This window comes from Cricetulus griseus, chromosome 2 (assembly GCF_003668045.3).
Source record: "Cricetulus griseus strain 17A/GY chromosome 2, alternate assembly CriGri-PICRH-1.0, whole genome shotgun sequence".
Classification (NCBI taxonomy): domain Eukaryota; kingdom Metazoa; phylum Chordata; class Mammalia; order Rodentia; family Cricetidae; genus Cricetulus; species Cricetulus griseus.
In genome coordinates, this window is record NC_048595.1 from 330,377,889 (window position 1) to 330,398,767 (window position 20,879).

Below are 20,879 nucleotides of genomic sequence, written 5' to 3' on the forward strand. Positions count from 1 at the left end.
CATGCTATTTAAAGTCTTTGTCAATGTTCTATTGCTCTGAAGAGACACCATGACCATGGCAACTCTTACAAAGGAACATATTTAATTGGGGCTGGCTTACATTAGAAGGTTTAGTCCATTATCAGAATGGTGGTAAGCATAGTATCAAGCAGACAGACATGATATGATGATGGAGAGGGTAGCTGAGATTTCTACATCCAGATCAGCAGTTAGCAGGAAGGGACACTGGGTATGGCTTGAACATTTGAAACCCCAAAGTCTACCCCTAGCTACACACTTCCTCAACAAAGCCACACTTACCCAAACAAGACACACCTCCTAATAGTGCTACACCCTAATGCCAAGCATTCAAATATATGAGTCTGTGGGGAGCATTCCTATTCAAACCACCAAACTATATTTCAGCCCCAACAAGCTGAAATATTTTAATACCAACCTTTCAACTAGTATTTCCTCATTTCGCTCATAAAAATGTTTTCTTATAAAAATATTCTTTGAACTGAGATTTAAAAAAAAAACAAAACAAAAAACCTCCCTACCTTTTAAGTTGATAAATTTTTCTCTTTCTTAAATGACACATTCTACCTATTTCTGTTTCCTTTCCATGTAATTGAGTTACTTGTTGGATATTGTGTAACATATTCTCTTGTCCTTTTATTTCTTAAAGACTGTTGTCTATATATTTGGCCAAATTTGGGTTGGGTTTCTTTTCCCCAAAATTTCACTCACAGGGATGTTGTGTTCTTCATTGCATGGTTTTCCTAGCATTAAGTTGAGGGCTGGGGGGAACCCTGAATCAGTAAAGTACACAGGCCTGAGGCTCTGAGTTCAGATGCCTAGCACCCACATATCAGGCCAATAGATAGATAGACAGACAGACAGAGAGAGGCTGGAGCTTACTGGCCAGCCAGCCTGAGTCATTGAGCTTCAGCCTCAATGTGACACTGTCTTTAGTAAGTACAGTGCAGTGGGATTGTGCACACATACACACATACTGAACATTGATTTCTAGTATTGCCAGCCTTAGGCAAATTAAAAATCATTTTTTGATACACACAAAAGCTAAAAGAACAGTAGTTACCTATACACACCTGCTACCTAGATTCTACAGTTACATTTTACTAGATTTGCTTTATCCCGTGCATATGCGTCCTCCTCCCCAGCAGTCAGTTTCTTTCTTTAATGAATTTCAAAGTGAGTTGTAAGCATTAGAACAATTTACATTTGAATACTTCAATGTTTACATGATTAGATCAGTATTTAAGTATCCTGAACTTGGCATATAGTGAGAGCACAGATCTAAAATGAATTTATTATGTAGTAAGTTTTGACAAGTACATACACCTATAGAACTCAGATGTTCCCTGAAGTTTTCTAGTGTTTCTCCTCAGTTAATTCTAGTCCCCACCCCAACCTATGAGGCAGCCAGTAAGATTGAACCAGCTCACCTCCCATTTGCTTTCTGATGTTTGAGCATTTGTCAGTGATCATTATTGCTGAGTCATAAAATTATAGCATTCTCCTTTGTTTCATTTATGTATTTTATTTTGTAGTTCTTGGTACCAAAACAAGTGCATCTCAGATACTCAGCAGATACTTTGTATTTGAGCTAGACCTCTAGTTTCAGAGTTACTTGAATGTTCTCACACAAAAAGATAATGTGTATTGAGTTTATGTTGATATTTTCATCTTTGAAAAGGGGGACTATAGTTATACCGCATTCTCTTTTCTTCTGCACTGAAAACGCTAGTTCCCTACAGTACTAACATATGTTTGTTACAGTTTCCCACAATAAACAGGAATGTAATTCCAAACACATTCCAGTTTTAGCACTGGTAATGCTGTTTCTAAAAGCAGTTTTAAGGTTGATTTTCTCCACAAATATGTATGGTCAAGTCATTGTTTTAGAACATTTGAAATTGGGGCTGGAAAGACGACTGCTGCTCTTCCAGAGAAACAGTTTGCTTTACCTTTTAATTTTTTAAGGCATATTTTATGTGAATGTTTTAAACTGAGTTATAACTTTGTGAATAATGTAAACTTTCTATGGTGATGGCAATCAGAAAGCAACACCCTGATTTGACTGTTAAGGTTGAAGAAATTTGGGGGCTTGATAAACTTCCTTCATCTAATCTTTTGTCACCTAGCATATTATGACAAAGAAAGACATTGCTGGCTTTGTAGGGATTCTGTTTCAAGGAGAAAAACTACAACAGTCCCCTTAATCTGTTGTTTCAGTCTAAAAGTGTTAAATGAACAGTTCCAGAAATAAGCATTCCTGAGCAATTGTTCTCCTGTCTGCACTGATGGAATCTCACATCCCTCTCAGTCCTGCCTTTGGTCCCACATTTCCATACTGCCTACTGTTAGTTACTTAGTAATCACCTTGGTTACTAGATTGATTGCTGTTATAGCACAGTGCCATGTTTAAAAAGAAAAGCCAGTTTTACTTAGTAGTGGTCCCAAAGCATAGCATTGTATATACAAAGAGAAATGATGTAGTAGTTTTCTTAAGTGAAAGACAGAAAGTTCTTGAGCAAGGAAAGAGAATAATCACTTGCTTTGCTTATTTTAATCTGCAGCAAGGACAAATTTACTACTTGTGATACTATAAAGAAGAAAAAATGATGCTATTCACATCTTAGTTACCACCATAGTATGTGATACTTACTTAGATAGAAAGGCATTAAATCTGTGTCTGGATGACATGAACACAAACCATGCTCCAAATGAGTGAAAGACATTGCTCTAGGAAGCACTGGGCCTGCAGGTAATTCCTGAGGGAAGTGAAACCAAGCCACTTACTGTAAGAAAGGGATGGTTATGTATATTCAGAAGTAGGTTTGAATTGAAACATATATAACCTACTGAAGAAACTGTCTTTACATTTGCAGGTGCCCAGTAGAGTATACAGTCATTAAAGTGCAGTGGTGGTATCATACCCATAAAGCATAGATTTACTCTGTTACTGTGTGGTCCTGGTTCAGTCGTACAATTAAGCCTGGTGTAGTGTACAAAGTGCAGACTTACATGTTTATCTGCCTGTGTTCTGGTAGCATAATTACAATGTGGAGGTGACACACCCCTTCTGTGTGGGTGGTTCCATCAGTGCTTTATCCAAGAAGGGGAAAAACCCTTAGAAGAAGGGTTTAAGATGATTTAAAGTCCTACTAGCAGTAGATGGTGCAAAGACTGTTATCAGGGTAGTGTTTTACCTCTTACTACAGCCTTGGATGGCTGACAGAGGCCACTTGTGCCTGCCTGGTATTGATTGTGTTCAACCAGCAACTGGTGGAGACACTAGTTTGTACATATGCAGTGCTGTAGATGATTCACTGTTTCTGGGATGGTAACAGTCATAGATGCAGTGGGTAAATTCAAACTAGAAACTACGTGTAATTGCCTGCTGGTAAGTTTATAGAGTGTAGTGAATGCTTTTCAAAGGTTTACAGAGAAGACAGGAAAATCGTTCACATGGCAGATACATTGCTAGAGAACGATTTGTTGACATGTGGAACAGCATTGAAGGCCATTGAGAAGTACTAGTGAATGAGGAATGGTCCATCTTGTTGAGTCACTACAGAAGAAGATGAAGAGGAAACTGAAGTATAACCAGCAATGAACACATTATAAAAACAACCTTGTAGAACAAAAATTTGAGAACTCAGGGAATCTGAAGAGTGCTTGAATTTATACAGACACTGAAGAACAAAAGTAAGGACCATAGTCCCTAGAGAAATACAACATAAAAGTGTGCTTCTGATCACAGGCAGATCACAGCCTTCCTGAGCAATCCTTCAATGAGTTAAAGACAGGTAAATTGCACTTACAGTGTTCTTATAGAAGCTTGCAGCAAAACACTTTAAACAATAGGGTCACCAACCATGGACAAAATCTGCCCCAAATGGCATCATGGCTTTATCTAGGATACCTGAAAAAGATAGTCCTTGTCTTAGTGTTCTATTGCTGAGAACAGACACCATGACCAAGGCAACTCTTATAAAAGAAGACATTTAACTGGGGGCTTGCTTACAGTTTCAGAGGTGAGTCCATTATCATCTAGCCAGGGAGCATGGTGACTGGCAGGCAGGTTTAGTACTAGAGAAGTAGCTGAGGGTTCTACATCTGGATCCACAGGCAGCAGGGAGAGAGAGACACTGGGCCTGGCTTGGGCTTTTGAAACCTCAAAGCCCACCCCCAGTGACACACTTCCTCCAACAAGGCTACAGCCCCTTTTCTTCTCAAGTAGCGTCACTCAAATATATGAGCCTCTGGGGGTCATTCTTACTGTAACACCACAGGCCCCTTTCTGAATTATTGTCAGGTCAGTAGAGTCCCAACTCCAACATTGTGTCTCAGGACTGATATCATTCACCTCAATTCAAATCATCTTTTATGCAATGTAACAAGAAAGAGTGAGTACAATACAGTATTTAGGGAGAGACTGTATTCACTTAACTGTTACGTTAGAGTTGTTCATCTACCATGTTTAATTTAGACATTAAATACATCATTATACCTAGGATTTGCTTATTACCCAAATGTTTCAGGAATCTTCAGGGGATCCTGAAACATGTCTTTATGGATGAGGTGGGGCTGCTATTCTGAAATCACACAAGAAATAGATAATTTTTAGTGAAGGGTAAATAAAGACATAGCATAAAATTCTAAAATGAAGTTCTCTTAGATTAAAAATGTAGAAATAAGACCATAAACCAGGGGTTGGTGGCGCATGCCTTTAATCCCAGCACTCGGGAGGCAGAGGCAGATGGATCTCTGTGAGTTGGAGGCCAGCCTGGTCTCCAGATCGAGTGCCAGGATAATAGGCTCCAAAGCTGCACAGAGAAACCCTGTCTCGAAAAGCAAAAAAAAAAACATAAATATAAATCAAGTACAATTTTAAAAGTATGTGATCTGTCCTTGGTAACCAACATTTATTGCAAACTTCGCTGCAGCACTTTGGGTCATACCCAAATTTTTTTCAAGTAACTTTTTTCACCTTTATATTTTCAAGTTTATTTTTAATGGCTGATTCTTCCAATTTTATTTTTAGGCCAACAGAGAAGTTCGCTGATTGTCACTCAAAACATGGCACCTCATGCATGGTTAGCTTTTCTCCTATCTATTTTGTCAACATTGAAGTCTGGGTGGAAGCAGAAAATGCCCTCGGGAAGGTCTCATCAGAGGCTATCAATTTTGATCCCGTGGATAAAGGTACCTATAAGCCTGAATTTGAGAGTTTATCAGGCTACTTGATGGTTTGTAAATTACTTTTCAGACTTTAGCTAACGTAGAAATGCTTATTAGTAGTATAGTAATTTTTATAGTCTTTTAATAATATTATTAAATGTAATTTGGAAACAGAAAAATAGCTGTCCAGCCACACTCATAGCCATTTTCAGTGTGCTTTTGAAATGTTTTATCATTTCTATTTGTTTTGTTTTTGAGTCTAGGTGTCAAGTAGCCCAGGCTGATTTTTAAACTGATTCTGTATCTGAGGCTAACATTGAACTGACCCTCCAAATGTTACCTTTTGTATCCGTTCAGTTTTCCAACATCTCATACCATTGGCAATCACAGTGACTTTCTTGTTCTATTTTTATTTTCTTTTAAAAATATCATTTGTTAAAAATATTTTCAGTATTTTTTTCTACCAGCATCTGAAAATTAGCAAATATACTGAACAGCCAAGGAAAAGTGTCCTAAGCATCTTTTTCCATTATATAGCCGAGTATCATTTCTAGAGAAGTTTCATGCGGTAAGAATAATCTTATAAAGAAGAACATGGTTTGTTGACTTTGTATATGAAATTATAAAAGTAAAGCTTGACCAACATTAGTACTTGTTTTATTCTTCAGTGAAACACATCCCACCATATAATTTATCAGTGAGCAACTCAGAGGAATTGTCCAGTATATTAAAGCTAACATGGAACAATTCAGGTACCTTAAGGCTGAAATCTGACATTCAATATAGGACCAAAGATGCTTCAACTTGGATCCAGGTAAATTGAAAGTTGCTGTTTATTCTAATAATGTTTTGGTTTTGGGGTTTTTGGGTTTTTTTTTTTTTTTTACCCTAGTATAAAGTTTTACCTCTTTTCTCAATGTCTTAAGTTTCTGATTATGTGAAACATTTCATTTGACAGAAAAACCATAGTTATACCTAGGATTTACTTATTACCCAAATGTTTCTGGCATCTTCAGGGCATCCTGAAACATGTCTTTATGGATGAGGTGGGGCTGCTATTCTGAAATCACACAAGAAATAGATAATTTTTAGTGAAGGGTCAATAAAGACATAGCATAAAATTCTAAAATGAAGTTCTCTTAGATTAAAAATGTAGAAACACACAGGGACATTTAAGAAAGTAATGCAAAGTTCTTAGGAAGAGCATTTTTGATGGAAATGAAAGGCATGCAGGTTGATACAGAGATTTTAAGCCTCAGCGGGGCTTGGCATACATAGTTCAGACCATCTTTGCTACAGTGGGCTAAAAGCTGCCACCAGCTTTTATAAATTTTACTGGAACAACATGTTTGTTGTTTTTGTTTGGGGGGATAGAGTGGAAGAATTATATAGTTGTAACAGATTTTCTGGCCCATAGCCCACAATCCTTACCCTGTAGCCCTTGATAGAAGGTTTGCCAACTCCTAATACAGGATTAATGGGAATTTCAGGATTGGAAAGGAAGGGATGACATGCCCAAAACTGATGCTCTCATCGAAGGAAGTACTTGAACCTGTCTCAAGGCCAGCACTTCATTGACTGCCTGTGTTACTTTTTGCTGCAGTTCCATTATCACTAATAGCCCACTTTTGCTTTAATTGATTGGTCCATTCATTTATTTTACTGCCCTGGTTGCATTATGAACTTATAAGGATATTGAGCCCAAAACCTTGGTACTACTTTCTGCGGCTCGGAGTGCAATCACAATCAACAAAACAGAATTGGGTTCATGACTTAAACTGTATAGAGAGGACTTGTGCCTAAAGTTCTTCAATATATATTGTAATATCATAGAATCATAATTCAGTAGTACAACAAAAAACCCTACCAGACAGAACATCTAGTTTTGTATCTAGTACTGAAATCTCAAAAGTGGAAGAAAAAAATAGTAATTTTGTATATTTGATCTCCCCACGCCCAAATAAAAGACAAGTTTTATTTATTAGGCTAGCTTCTGGTTTTCTTTTCTTTTTTTTCAACAGCTATCTATCTATCTATCTATCTATCTATCTATCTATCTATCTATCTCTGTGTGTGTGTGTGTATGCGCATGCATACATATCACAACATATTTGTGGGAGTCATAACAACTTACAGAAGGCATTTTCTCCTTTCTTTGTGGGTTCCCAGAATTCATGTTGTCATGCTAGGGGCAGCCACCTTCACCATCTGAGCCATCTTGCCAGCCCTAGCTTTATTTCCTTGATGGGGTTGGATAGCCTCCTTTCCCCTAACAATGGCATATCCTTTCTTGTTCACACTGCTCTTGTCATGGTATGCTGGCCTATATGAGGTCACTGTAGGTTCCCTTACCATCTGCCTTCCCATGGGTTAATGCATGGAAGGGGCTTGATGAGAAAGAAGAGGGATAGAAATAAGAACATGTTTTTTTCTTCCTTCTATGGAGTAAGCTGTCTCTCTAAGGCTGTTCCTATCAGTGCTGCCACCTCTGACTCCTCGTTCAGGCTCTGACCCTTTGGACAGTTAGTTGGTAACAGTACAATTTCTAGTATACTAATATATATATGCTGAAAACTAGAGATTCGTTTTACATGGTTTTGATACATACAAATGCTAAAGTATTTTATTAGTAACAAAAACAACACTTGATTCCATCAAGCTTAAGAATGTAAACACAAATCATTTATAAAAATAATAAAATGAGAGCCAGGCGGTGGTGGCGCACGCCTTTAATCCTAGCACTCGGGAGGCAGAAGCAGGCGGATCTCTGTGAGTTCGAGACCAGCCTGGTCTACAAGAGCTAGTTCCAGGACAGCCTCCAAAGCCACAGAGAAACCCTGTCTTGAAAAACCAAAACCAATAATAATAATAATAATAATAAATTAAGATTAAAAATGTAATCAAGCATGCAAATGCACTAGAACATGGGAACTGTGGCTTAATAGATTAAGTAAAATTCAAGGAAATGGACCTTTTTAACAAAATTTAAGTGGTCCTATAGCATGAAGGTCACGTAAATTACTATTATTTTGCTTCAAGGGTTTGCTACATTGCAAAGGAGATGGAGATTCATTTTACCTTGAGAAGCAGTGACATTCAAACACCAGTTGCCATTTGGATTATATGGAATATTCTCATTCCTTTGACAAAATACCTAGCAAGAGCATTTTAAAGAAAGAAGAGTTTATTTCTGCTGACATTTGGAGGAGACACAGCCTTCCCCATCAGGATGAACTGCGTCTCCTCCAATATATGTATATATTCTTGCTCATATCTTTTTACTATGCCTCCTTGAAGTGTTTTGTTCTTGTTTGTTCGTTTTGTTTTTTGTTTACATAAGTTTGTGTTTAGTTGGTTCCTTTATTTGCTTGGTTTGGGACAGGATCTCGCTTAAATCCTATCTTCATTAGCATAAATCCTCCTGCCTGATATTACAAGCACGTATCACCTCTTTCAAGTTGAAAATCCTGAGTATTGCAGGTCTCATAGAAAAAAGAAAGAACAGATAGATATAAGCTATAGATTGTCATATTTTTACCTTCATTTCTTTCTCTCCAGAGGTTGAATTTATTGATCTTATATGAATTGATTTCTCAAATGTATTCAGTGTAGGAGACCTTATACATTTGGGGTGTTGATGTTGTTACTCAGTGTGCTTTCTTTTCAGGTCCCTCTTGAAGATACAGAGTCTCCCCGAACATCCTTCACTGTCCAGGACCTTAAACCTTTTACAGAATATGTGTTCAGGATTCGCACCATCAAGGAGGATGGCAAAGGCTACTGGAGTGACTGGAGTGAGGAAGCAAGTGGAATCACATATGAAGACAGTAAGTAAAAAGCCTCCTGATGCTTAGATATGACCATTTTAGTCAAACTGTGGTGTTTTATTCTTTTATTTGTAAGGACATCACACAATAAAACTTGATATGTATTATTGATAAATCCATTTGATACCTAATTAGGTTACATTATTATGGAAGGGTATTTTAGTTGTCATTAAAAAATCATTCACTTTGTTAAAAAAAAGTTGGTCCCAAGACACCTCTGACTAGAGAGTTGTTTCCTAACTCATTAAAAATCACACTGTCAAAGCTGGGTGTGGTGGTGCATGCTTTTAATCACAGCATTGGTGAGGCAAAGGAGGAAGGTCTCTGTGAGTTTGAGTTCCAAGCTAGTCAGTGATATACAGTGTTAGGCATTTTTATTCTTCCTACCACCATTTGATAAGACCTTGGAAAAGGACTGATTGGGAGTTTGGGTTGGTTTGCTTTAATTTTACTTTTTTCATCATTGATTATATTAGAATTACATATGCTCTACAGAATACAAAAGCACAAAAAGGTGTAAAAGTCTAAAAAAGGGTCTCTCTGGGTCTGGTGAGATGGCTTAGTGAGTAAGAGCACTTGTTGCTGTTTTAGAGGCCTGGGGTTCAATTTCCAACACCCACATGTCAGCTCATAATGTGTAACTCCAGACACTGAATACTATAGTGCCTAGACATACATGCAGGTAAAACACTCATAAAATTAAAACAAATACATCTGAAGAAATAAGACTGTGCTGATTATCTTGCTTGTACAAATAAAGTCTGTCTGAAGGTCAGAGAATGGAGCTTGCCACTAGCTAATCATAGAGAGTAGGACAAAAACTCCATCTACCTAAGACTCTCTTCACAGAGCTGCTAGCATTATTGATCTCCTGTGTAGCCACCAAGAAGCAATGCTTTAGCCTACAAACCCCATTCCTTCATACTATCTTGCTAGAGGTTTAGGTCTCTCTGTGAACTAAGAATGTCCCCCCATTCTATAAGGATTTTCTCTCACTCTCATAAACACAGTGAAGAAAGTAGTCTTACTATGGCCAGTTGGAACATGTTCAATCAAATAAGTTCCTTTGGCTTGCCAGAATTTTTTTTTTTTTTTTCAGGGGAATTCCTATTTTATAATACAGACTGGTCCTAGACTCTTAGCAATCCTCCTGTCTCAGCCTTCCAAGTGTTAGGATTATAGACATGAGTCACCATGCCTGGTTATTAACTGGATTTTTAGAGGGTTGTGGATCCATTTGTACAAGTTCCTGAAACATCTCAGAATGTAAGCAAAATCTTGTTAAGTGTACATTCAGAGTTCTCAGAGCCAAAACCTTACAAGCCATAGGATAAAAAGGATAAATTTTTTTTTGTTTTTAAATCAGTACTATCAACTGATTGCTCAGACCTATTAAATTAGGTGTGATAGCATGTTCTTGGAATCACAGCTGTCTGAGAAACTGAGGTTGGAATATCACAGCTTCAGGCCCAGCTTGGCCAGTCACAGGATCCCGTTTGTTTTTCAAGAAAGAACTACTGTTAAATATAATTGAAGATACACTAATCAATAGAATAAGAGATTTGCATAAATATAAGTAGTGGGTTTGCTGACTATGAAGAAGCAATTAGAACAGGCAAAGGAAAAGACTAGAGAACTGAGGAGGCTGCTTTTCAAGGTGAAGGTGTGTGTCTGAATACAGTGACGCACCCATGCAGAAGAAAGCATGCAAACACAAGAAACAAATAGTAATGTTTTCTTGTCTATTTATTAGAATATACTTTTATCTCTATACCATTAAGATTAGAAAAGAATTCTATTGTAATCCACTGCCAAGCACCATGACACAGCTGTTCAGGAAGCTGAGGCAGGAGAATCATTTGAGCCTAGAAGTTCTGACCAACCCTGGGTAGCTATAGCAAAACCCCAACTCAGAGAAATAGATGATGATGATCTAAATTACCAGCTGTCACTTACCTAATGAAAGACCCAAGAACATTATACTACAGTGGGCCTGCTGCTGGAAAGAGAAATACTGTGATTGAAGGACAAGACCATTAAGAACAAAAAGCATCACTTCAGAATTTTACTGTATTGTTATGATAAAAGCATTTTATTTTATGAAGTGTGTGTTTTCTTTAGGACCATCCAAACCACCAAGTTTCTGGTATAAGATAAATCCATCCCATACTCAGGAATCTAGATCTGCACGGCTCATATGGAAGGTAAAAAACTTAAACAACAACAAATTTATACCCTTATCCCATATAAATGCATTTAAATGTTATTTTAAGTTTTTAACACTTAAATTTTTATTCTATGCATCTTAATTTCCTCCAGGCATTTAATAATGTTATTATATAGAAACACAAAGCCTTATACAGCTAATGAAGAAGCCAACCAAGTTCACGAACTTAGCTGATCCCTCATTTGGGAGTTCAGCACAGTTTATAAAAAGGGTAACTTCTCTAAGAACAAAGCCTGTGTTCTGAACTTACTAGGGGAGCCTCCTGGGAAGAAACTGAGAGAGGCTTGGAAACAGCAGAATGTGGGCTGATGAGGCCATGCAAGTGCTGATTCAACACATCATACTTTAAAAGGTAGAGGGGAAAAATGCTGAAGCATAAATAACGTAGACCAACATCTCAGCTGTGCAGAACAATACGGGACCAGGATCTTGACCATGCTACAGCTCCGGTTCAGTTAAAGGTTTTTGTTTTGTTTTTTTGTTTTTTTTTTTTTTCCCTGTTTGTTTGTTTATATTCTTTCTTAGTGAGTAGTACTAAATTCAGAGTGAGCTCAGGCTGAAGAGACAGCTCAGCAGTTATGAGCACTGTTTGCTCTTCTAGAGGATCCAGGTTTGGTTTCTAGTGCCCACATGGTAGGTCACAACTGTCTATAACTCCAGGTCAGGGATCTAGCATTCTCCTGGCCTCCACGGGCACCAGGAATGTACAGACATGCAGGCAAAACATTAATACACATAAACATAAATATTTTTTTAAATGAGTTTGACTTTTCCAATTAAATATTTGACATACTGGCAGAATTTGTGGATGTGAAAAAAAAATGGTTATTTGGGATTCATAAAATAATTTTTGGTAACATTTTATTATAGGAATTACCTCTTTCTGAAGCCAATGGAAAAATCTTGGATTATGAAGTGATTCTTACACAGTGGAAATCATTTTCACAAAATTACACCGTTAATGGTACAGAATTGATAGTAAATCTCACAAATAATCACTATATAGCATCGCTAGCAGCAAGAAATGTAGTTGGCAAATCAGATACGGCTGTCCTCACCATCCCCAGCTCCCACTTCAAAGGTGTGTATAAGGTAGAGCCTCATTTGTGGGTGTCTGTGTTAAGTGTGGACAGGGTCCTGGAAAGCATCGAAGAGAGGCTGCTCTCTGCACTCAGTGGCAGTGACCACAGGTTGAGATCAACAGGCTCTGTCCATCAGGACTTAGGAAGTATGGCCAACCCTGTGCAGCTTGCTTCCAACTTTGTGGCTTCTTTACTGATTCCACAAGTGCTTCCTGGTGATTTGTTTGTTTGTTTGAAATACGTCTCAAGGTCCTCAGAGCTGTCTTTGCATGTGACATAAATATATTGTTTGCCTCTGTTGAGGACAAAGACACAGTTATAAACTTAAATACATAAAACCTTTGGAGATTTGGGCAAAGAAAGAATTTAAAAATAAATTGACTACCTATGTGTAAGTGTTTTTTATTTTGGAGGTTTATAAGCCACATACTTTGGATATGACAGAAAAATATTGAAATATCAGATCTATGAGTGTTAACTGATTTTATCCACATTAAACTTTGTTTTAAAGCTTCTCACCCTGTAGTGGATCTTAAAGCATTCCCAAAAGATAATAAACTCAGGGTAGAATGGACTGCTCCACATAAACCTGTGAAGAAATACATTATCGAGTGGTGTGTGCTGTCGGATAACTCACCCTGTGTCCCAGATTGGCAGCAAGAAGGTGGCAGTGTGACACAAACCTACTTAAGAGGTATACCTCCCTAACTGTTTAAGTAGATACCTTTTGTCTAACTCCTTGAGACAGTTGCCTTTCAATGCTTTTGTTCTGGTTTTAAAGACAGAGCTGCAGTAGAGATTAGTTGTGTGGCTCTTGGTGAGTTACGCTTAACACTTAGCCTCTGAACTGTAGGGTCTCTGTGTGGAGAAAAGGGCTAATGCTTTTCTGGACACTCACAAAACTAGTAGAGAATCAAGTCCAGCCTTCCCTGCCTATTGTTGGTTATTACCTGTGCTCAACTCAGCTAATTCCCTAATCCTCCAGATATAGTTCCCTAGTTTAACTTAGTAGGGCCATCGAGTACACGGAGCCCAACCAGAACACAGGCTTCCCTATGCTTTCAAGTTCTACCATAGAGTAGTAATGATATTGCAGGGTTCAAAAAGCACTCTTCTGTATGATTGTAGCTGCTACCTACTATGTGGTTGTGAAGTCATATAATAGCTTTAAGGAAAAAATAGACCACTCCATGTATGTCCTTTTACTCATAAAGAATGGTGACCCTAAGCAGGGGTGGCTGCTGTAAACTACCTGTACTTTACTTGTAAAGTGGCATGTTTGGCTCTTACCAACCTACTGTTCAGTGTTAACAAGCTTGGGTATATCTTTTGTCAGACTTACCATATAAAAACCATGGAGCTTAAAGAGCATAGGGTCAGCTGGACAGTGGTGGCACACCCCTTTAATCTTAACCAGCACTTCAGAGGCAGAGGCAGAGGCAGGCAGATCTCTCTGAGTTCAAGACCAGCCTGGTCCACAAGAGCTAGTTCCAGGACAGGCTCCAAAGCTACACAGAGAAACCCTGTCTCAAAAAAAAAAAAACAAAAAAGAAGAAGAAGAAGAAAAAAAAAAAAAGAGCATAGGGTCATCTCCTAGAGACAAGGATTCAAGGCCCAGTACCCTGGAAGCATTGTTGTGAGAGCAAAATTTAGAAGTGGCTCAGTTTTTGGTAATAGGTATCAAGAAAAGGTAAAATTGCTTGTCCCGCGCGCTCTGTATTTCTCGGCCGGCAAGAAATACACGCAGGACACTCGGATCCTTCTGCAGACAAGCTTTAATGCATCTTACCAGAGCGGAGACATTGAACCAAGAAAACCATCCCTTATAAAGGCTGGCCAGCCGCCTGGGACGTGTTACCCTATGAATGGCTTCAGCTCCTCAGGCCAAAATGAGCCACAGGATAGGCAGAGATCAAAGGAATGGAGATTACCCAGCGCCTGTGAAGTAATTTACATCTTGGTGTCTTCAGGCACCATTATAATGCAGGAAACGGCCCCTTACAATTGCTCTTTTTAAGAAGACAAAGGTTTGTATAATTTTATGGATGTTAGTGAGAGAAATAGAAATTCATGTTAAAGGTATAAACAGTCTAGTAACCACTTTATTTTGGGGGATGTTTGAGACATGTTTTATAGAAGACCATTTGAAGTGTTGCCACTAAACCATACTTTAGTTGCCTGCTAAAACTACTTTGCTCATTTGGAAGGATTGGAAATAAACAAAGTACTATATTCAAGAAGCAGCCTTAACAGTTGTTTTCCTGACACCCCTGGCCACCCACAGCTTTGCATTAGTGCTCCTCCCATGGAATTACAGTCTTACTATTGGAAACTTGGCAGGTCTCAAAATTAGCTAAAACACCTAAGCTGTCACAGAATAATTTGAGGTGCTTTACTTGTCCTGAACATAAAGTTAGTCTACTTCTATTAACAGCATAAATACTATTTATACTTTTTGATTCATTGTATTGACAATAAAAGTAGCCTTTTAGGTTTTTTTTTTTTTTTATCACCCAGATAGCTCATCATATCTTGAACCTCATAGTTTAGTCCAGAATAGCTTCCAGCCCATTATCTTCCTCCCACCTCAGCCATCTGAATGCTAGGCTTACACAGCAAACATTTTACTATATTAAGTTTGCATTTGGTATACAACAGACAATTTTATATATAAAACTGCAGTTTTTAGAAAAAAGGAAAATCATGAATTATAAGATAAAAATCATGGAATTTAAATTTCTTATGGGGGGGGGGTTTCTTTCTCTGTTCTTGTAGGAAGCCTCCTGGAGAGCAAATGCTATTTGATCACTGTGACGCCGGTGTTTACCAGTGGGCCCGGGAGCTCTGAGTCGGTAAAGGCCTACCTCAAACAAGCCGGTGAGTACACCCTTACTTGCTTTGAAAAATGCTTTTAACATTGATCACTTTTAAATAAGAATCCTTATTATGTTCAAATAATTTTATCAATAGACTCTTTACTAATGTGTGTTATTTCCTAAATTGTAATGCTTTTCAGTTATCAGATGCATTTACTATCTTACAGCACCTTCTAGAGGACCTACTGTTCGGACAAAGAAAGTGGGGAAGAATGAAGCTGTCTTAGAATGGGACCAACTTCCTGTTGATGACCAGAATGGATTTATTAGAAACTACTCTATATCTTACAGAACCAGTATTGGAAATGAAATTGGTAATAAAATTGTAGCAATTATTAAGAATATGTTACTAAAACTTTTTCTTAAGCTTTTAAATACTAGTTTCTCATATAATGTGTCTTACAGTATATAGCATCCATAGCAGACATTTGCAGATGTCTCTTACAGTTGTGTTTATGACTCTGTTTTTTGAAATACTGTATTATGGGCTGATAGTATGGCTCAGCAGGTAAAGGCACTTGCCACCAAGCCTAATGACCTCAGTCCAACCCCCAGGCCTTACATGGTGGAGAGTGAGGGGAGCAAATTGAGAATCATTGATTCTTAGAAGTTCTCTGACCTTCACACGAATACATCATCTCTCTCTCTCTCTCTCTCTCTCTCTCTCTCTCTCTCTCTCTCTCTCTGTGTCTCTCTCTCTGAGTAAATAACTTTAAGTGATTTTGCAACTTTAAGTTTTAAATATATATTGTTTTGTCCTTAAAGTGTTTTTAGTTACAAATGTTTGCTGGTCAAGTATTTTTATTCCTTTTGAATACTTCACAATGCCAAATATATGACAGATAAATCAAAAACATTGGATAAAAGAAACATCATTTTTCCTTCCAGTTGTGAATGTGGATTCTTCCCACACAGAATATACACTGTCCCCTTTGAGTAGTGATACACTGTACATGGTACGAATGGCAGCGTACACAGATGAAGGTGGAAAGGATGGTCCAGAGTTCACGTTTACAACACCAAAGTTTGGTAAGAAGTCATGATCTTTCATCTATTTCAAGTTTAATTAGACTAGAAATGGATTTGCTATGCTAAAATATTGTCTAAAAGTGCACCATTGGAGGATCAGGCGCAGTCCAGTGATAGAGTGCTTAACATCATCAAAGTCCTGGCAGTGTGTGTGGGAAGGGTAAGGGTCATAGAATGGAGTGTAGACATTAGGACGCTTATGCTTTTCATCTGGTTTAGGTTGCTGCTTTATAGAATTCCTCCCGCTTAACTGTGGTGGCAGAGCCACCTGTACTATGAATCCCAGGAGCTTACTGACCATTCTCTGTGGGTTCCCTTATTTATTCACAGGGTTGTTTGTGTCAACTCTCCATCTTTCCTATACTTGGTCCTTTCTGCTTACTGACAGATTGCTTGAGAAACTAGTCTGGCTCACTGACTGACCTGCTGAAGTCGGTTTCCAGCCCTACCACTCCTGGGGAGGCTGTCTGTGTCACTCATCGACGATCCAAGTCCTATCCAGTGCTGACTTTTAACTTTACCTTTTTTTCTAGTCTTCAGCATGGAATATGTTGGCCTTTCCATGCTTTAACTCCCTGGTGTCCCTGGTTCTTACAGCCATGTTTTTGTTTTCTTGCTTGCACTGCAGTTTTACAAGTTCCATATACTGCAGAGCTCTGTTATTGGTCCAATTTCCTTATGTGCCCATTTAGACTCCCTACATGGCTTCAGCTACCTTCTTCCTGCCACAACCATCCAACTATTTGTGAAAACCATTTTCCCCTCGAGTAATCGAAGAAAGTTGGGTTGCTTTTGCTTTGTTCCCTGTTGGAATCTTGCCCCTTTTACCAGAGGTTCATTACTGTCTTAACCTCATCCTGTCTAAGTGAACTGTCCTTGTTTACATCCTTACCCTCTTGTTTGGCTGTTCTGTAGCTTTCCTGAAGACTTACAATGCATTCTTTTTTTCAATCATTATAGACTTTCTCTTATTTTATCGACCCCAAATGCCACCAGAGGAATGGTCTATAGTAATGTCCATTAGGTTGAAGGTAAAGATAATGTATGTGATGACACATTAATAAATCCATAATATTTAATACTTGAAACAAACACTGAAAAAAAATTAGTAAAACTTTAAAAGTATTTCCCTATTACGAGTTGGTTACAGGTTAGGATATCTTTATTTAAGTAATACCTGCCAAGCACAAGCCAGAGCGTGCCCAGAGGCAGCAGGCTAGGGAGGCTAGAGAGAGGGGCTCCCCACGTGTCTGCCGCCCCTTAAGAACTCCCCACACATCATCCTGAACCTCCCCTGACCACACCTGTAGCTAGCTTCTAGGAGGTGTGGCTACAGTGTCTCCCTACATTTCCCTAGTTGCAAAAGCCATATTCACTATAGGAAATTTTTACAATACATTATAAAAGGGAATAGGAATTTACTCAAATTCCATTCTCAAAAATAACCTAGCATTGTCTCTTCTCTATTTACATTTTTTAAATGGATCAGTAATACTAAAACTATAATTTGATGATGTTCTGGTGATAGTAACCTATCTGCAGTTTCTATTACAGCTTCCTCAAATGGCATGGGAGTCTTGCCCCAAAAGACTTTAGCTTAGTTGAAGAGATACCACCAAAAGTAATTAAAACAGAGCTGTTTGGACATTTTAACTCATAAACAATACAAGTCTAAAGCCATCAGCAGAGGGTGTTTCACCTTTAAAGAAGGTTCTTGGAGAAGACAAAGCTGTAGATTTGATGGGAAAAATAGAACGAAGAAGGCATCTTGAGAACAGCATGCACAGGGCCCAGGACAGGCAAACGAGAGACACAGAACTTGGCTTAGCAGCAGTTATGAGAGCAGCTATACCTAAGTTAAGTAGTCAGTCAATCTGCACATGAGATCCTTAGCACTCAAGCACTCACATTTGAGTGACTATGATAGTGTATGTCCAACAGTACTGGGGGAGGGGTGAGACAGGAGGATCACAAGTTAAAGTCATCCTGGGCTGCATATGGAGACAAAAAAGGCAGCCAATAGTTTATTCCCAGTGTTGGTCTGATTTTTTTTTTTTTTATACTGGACTTCATGGGATGTAGAGTTACTTATAAAGGGGATATGTGTGATAGGAAAATAAAACTAAACTGTATTTCTGAAGGGTTACTCTTTTGTTTGTTTTAGGAATATATATTTATTTAGGGATATATATATATATATATATATATATATATATATATATATATAATTTTTTTCCTAGAAAAGATTAATGAAAAGGCTTTAGATCCATGATAGAGTACAAGCTTAGCATATGGCAGGTCAAGTTCAGTTCTCAGCACCAGGGAAAAGGGCAGGTGGAGATAACTGGAGGAGTTAACCAGGAACCTACCACAACATTTCTCCTTCAATGACTCATTTATTGAAGTCCTCTTTTAAAACATAGAGAGACTTGTGTGGTATCTAGGAATTTCAGATTTATTTGTGTCTTTAAATATTTTATTTGTTTTTGAGAGTGTCTCTAGTGATACAGCCAAGGCTCAAATCTGGCCTCAAACTCCCAATCCTCTGTGCCTCTATCTCCTGCATACTTGACACTATAGGCAAGCACCACTATGCCCACTCAGGGTTGCTGCTCTTTAGATGAATTGTCTACTTGTGCCACCCTCATGCTTCCTGAGCATCCCTCCTTAAATTCTTGGACCTATAGTAGATGTGTATTATGTTGATAATTATTACCCAGTAAGCTGAACTTGTTCTCCCAGCCAGTGTGTATTTTATGCTTACTATATAGCCAGGTTTGCAATGTAAGGACAAATGGCTGGGATTAACCATAGACAGAGAGGGGGAAGAAAAGCTACCAAAACCAACAGGGTGGGCTAAAGGAGTGTATACTTTGTTGATAATCTGCAGTACAGGCACTTGAAAGACAGGAGAGCCTGGGTCAGTCTGGGCCCATTGTGAGACACTGTCTTCATAAACAGAAATCAAGCAGTGTCCAATGAGGACATTATATTTTTTTCCTCTTTTTGTATGTGTTAACAGTTACTTCTCATTTACTCTTTGGTTTTTAGCTCAAGGAGAAATAGAAGCCATAGTGGTACCTGTGTGCTTAGCATTCCTCTTGACAACGCTTCTGGGAGTCTTGTTCTGCTTTAATAAACGAGATCTGTAAGTACCAGTTCTCACATTTACATAATAGTATTTAACTGTTTGACGTCTACAGTTGAATTGATTGTGCACAGATGCATCACCACCATGTATCCCCACTCCTACAAAGCTTCCTCGCTCATTCCTAGCCTGCCTTCTCAGCCACTGCCCCACACAGTTCCCAGTGGTAACTTTGCCTTAGTTAGAATTTCATGTGCATGCAACCAAGTGGCTTGCAGTCTTCTGTAAGTCTCACATATAGCTAATTGTGAGCCCGTTCATGCTGTTGTTTATGTTAATTTTTCTCCTCAGTGCTGCTGCTGCATCATGATTTGTAGTGTGCTATGTAAGAGAGTTTAGAGATCCCCAATGCTTGCCTATGGTTGTAATACTGCTGTGAATGTCCACATTCCAAACTCCATTTGGGTACATGTTTTCATGGATCTCAGATAACTAACTTTATAAAAAGCTGCTAGAACCAGGAATGTAACTCTGTGGTAGAGCATTCAGATGACATGTGCAAGGCTCCAGGTTCAATTCCAGGAAAGAATAAAGAAACAGCCCCAAGCTTTCTCAGTGCTTCCACCATCTTGCAAGTGTTATACCATCACTAGCATTTGGTACTGAGGTGTTCAGTTGGTTGTTCCTGAAAGTGTAGTGTGAGCGAAGTATTCACTGTGTTTCATATCCATTTTCCTGACTACCAGTGGCTCTTTTCATGAGTCATCTGCTTGATTATGGTGTGTCTATTGAAGTCTTGTCCAATTTTAAGTTGGGTTGTTTTGCAAATACTGAGTTATAAATGTTCTTTTTGTTTGAGAACAAAAATTTTTGACAAATACATGTTTTGCAAATTTTGTCCCAGTTTGTGTATTTTGTTTAACTATGACTTTGGGAAAGCAGAAGTTTTTAATTTTGAAGTTCCTTTCCCAGGCTTTCTCCTCTGATTCTTGCATTTTATAACCTTTTTAAGAAAACTGTCTAGCCCAGTGTTATATGTTTTCTTCTAGACGTTCACTCGTTTTAGCTCTAGCATCTATAATCCATCTGGATTAATTTTGGGGCATGCTGTGGGTCAGAGTTAGGTCCCTTTCCCTCAATCTAGTTCTACTGATTTTGAAAATAGCTCTTTTTTTAAGTAAATGTGTTTGTTCCTATGCCAAAAATCAGTTGTTTCTGTAAGTTCATATTTACTTCTAGACTCTCATTTCTGTTCCCCCAAACTATGTTTATTCTTTTTTAATTTTTTATGTTTTGAGATTGGGTTTTATATAGCCCAGATCAGCCTTGAATGCCTGTTCTTGCTGATTGTGGCTTCTGAGTGTTGGGTTTATAACATGAATGTGCTACCACTGTCACTTTGTATGTCTGCTCCACAATGTCTTGTCTTTGGGAAAAAACAAGTTTACCATATTTTACTTAATGTCAGGAAACCATTTTATTTTCTGACTGGATACTTTTCATTGAAAGTTAATTGTCTTTGCATTTGTTTCTGATGGGACACATCACAACCTGTTAGGA

The 20,879-nt window shown here is 38.3% G+C and overlaps 1 protein-coding gene across 4 annotated transcripts in view; it reads left to right on the forward strand.

The window, feature by feature from the left end:
• Positions 1 to 20,879, forward strand: part of Il6st (interleukin 6 signal transducer) — a 44,711-nt gene that overhangs the window by 19,648 nt on the left and 4,184 nt on the right. For 2 of the 4 annotated variants that reach the window (XM_027401477.2, XM_027401476.2), the window contains exons 6-15: positions 5,054 to 5,214; positions 5,859 to 6,004; positions 8,858 to 9,017; positions 11,139 to 11,221; positions 12,115 to 12,325; positions 12,838 to 13,020; positions 15,102 to 15,203; positions 15,370 to 15,516; positions 16,091 to 16,231; positions 19,283 to 19,379. In XM_027401477.2, coding sequence (XP_027257278.1) covers positions 5,054 to 5,214; positions 5,859 to 6,004; positions 8,858 to 9,017; positions 11,139 to 11,221; positions 12,115 to 12,325; positions 12,838 to 13,020; positions 15,102 to 15,203; positions 15,370 to 15,516; positions 16,091 to 16,231; positions 19,283 to 19,379 — 1,431 coding nt within the window. Of the gene's footprint in view, positions 1 to 5,053; positions 5,215 to 5,858; positions 6,005 to 8,857; positions 9,018 to 11,138; positions 11,222 to 11,336; positions 11,728 to 12,114; positions 12,326 to 12,837; positions 13,021 to 15,101; positions 15,204 to 15,369; positions 15,517 to 16,090; positions 16,232 to 19,282; positions 19,380 to 20,879 lie in introns of those variants that run through there. The other 2 variants (XM_027401478.2, XM_035440569.1) reach the window with 2 other exon arrangements.